We start from the raw sequence: 1,560 nt of genomic DNA, 5'->3' as shown, positions 1-1,560 counted from the left end.
AAATCGACGCGTTTCAGAAAGGCGGGGCATAGAGGAGAAACAATAATGTACAGTATGTGGAAAATAATGTGTTTTTTGAACCTTAAACCGCATAAACACATTTCATTACACCAAATACACAAAATAATGTTCTTTTTAGCAACATCATATGACCCCTTTAAGTATACCCACATTAAGCATCAAATATCGATTGATTTGGCTGAGATTATACCAGTAGTTTCACAGTCTGACACAGTGCACAGTCTGACTAAAATGTTTTCAGTGTAACATTTTGCATAAAACTTGGTTAGAATAAAGTGTTAACCCTCCTTTTGAATGGCTTCCTGTGTGTATGCCCTCTTATTTTGCACCAACTCTCACATTCAGATAGAGATACACATTGAGCTTAATGAGAGTGTTAATCTATGTACCATCTCCTCCCTCACAGGTTTGAAGAGTTGCAGAGTGAGGATGATCAGGGGAGTGATGTTTACTCTGATGTTGATCCTCCAAACTGGCAGCAGGTGGTCGGGCGTGATGTTTTAGCAGGCCTGACGCCCCATGAGATCAAGAGACAAGAAGTCATTAATGGTACAATCTTTTCGCTTTCACTAAATAAATCAGAGAGGTGCTCTTTAAATCTGTAGATTTAACATGCACAATGCATTGTTAGAGGTGTTGTTTTGGTTTTTGGTTTGTTTTGAAGTAACCCTCAGTCTATTTGATGCTCTTAGAGCTATTCTACACGGAGCGAGCCCACTTACGCGTGCTGAAGGTCCTAGACAGTGTCTTCTACCAGAAACTCACCCGAGACAACATACTGCCCCCTGCTGACATCAAGAACATATTCACCAACCTGGAGGAAATCATCCAGTTACACAGTATGTTTGCTTCCAATACATTTTCTTCCGATAAACCGCCACATGTTTCACATCATGGCATCTGCTGTTTAAAATTCCAGTGAGGATAGCAGATCAAATGACAGCGATACGCAAGAAGAATGAGTCATCGGTCATCGATCACATAGGAGATGAGTTGCTGTCTTGGGTAAGGGCTCATGTTTTGCTCGTATCCTGTGGCCGTTGTGATAGGTCTTCTCTGAGTGATAAGACTCCCACCCACCCACAAATCCTCTGGCTTGTTGTTTTCTAGTTCAGTGGTGGAGAGGAGGAGAAGATCAAGCAAGCAGTGGGCACTTTCTGCAGTAACCAACCCTTCGCCCTGGAGCTCATCAAATCCCGGCAGAAGAAGGACCAGCGTTTCACCTCCTTCATACAGGTGGGTTGAGACTCCTCGCAAGCTGCAGGGCTGTGAGAGCTGCAGTTCACTCGAGAGAGACTGTGTTTGCGGCACTACAGATATACTGTTCAAAGGTTTGGGGTTAGTACGATGTTTCAAATTCTTTTGAAAGATGTTTTTATGCTCATCAACACTGCATTTATTTCATTAAAAAAAATTTTTTTATTAAAAATTGTGTTACTACAATTAATAAATAGCTGTTTTCTATTTTAATGTATTTTAAAATGTAATTTTAAAATGCTGAATTTTCAGCAGCCATTACTCCAGTCTTCAGTGTCACAT

The 1,560-nt window shown here is 40.9% G+C and overlaps 1 protein-coding gene across 1 annotated transcript in view; it reads left to right on the top strand.

Moving 5' to 3' along the window:
• The window catches only part of LOC107657250 (rho guanine nucleotide exchange factor 12-like), a 69,616-nt gene that overhangs the window by 58,504 nt on the left and 9,552 nt on the right, over positions 1-1,560 (top strand). Inside the window, exons 24-27 of the mRNA XM_016445277.1 lie at positions 428-570; positions 714-860; positions 941-1,026; positions 1,132-1,257. Of these exons, the coding sequence (XP_016300763.1) occupies positions 428-570; positions 714-860; positions 941-1,026; positions 1,132-1,257 (502 nt within the window). The remainder of the gene's footprint in view (positions 1-427; positions 571-713; positions 861-940; positions 1,027-1,131; positions 1,258-1,560) is intronic.

Source organism: Sinocyclocheilus anshuiensis, unplaced genomic scaffold (assembly GCF_001515605.1).
Source record: "Sinocyclocheilus anshuiensis isolate Anshui unplaced genomic scaffold, SAMN03320099.WGS_v1.1 scaffold139, whole genome shotgun sequence".
NCBI classification, from domain to species: domain Eukaryota; kingdom Metazoa; phylum Chordata; class Actinopteri; order Cypriniformes; family Cyprinidae; genus Sinocyclocheilus; species Sinocyclocheilus anshuiensis.
The sequence above is the reverse complement of the archived record's forward strand: the minus strand, read 5'-3'. Positions and strand labels throughout refer to the sequence as shown.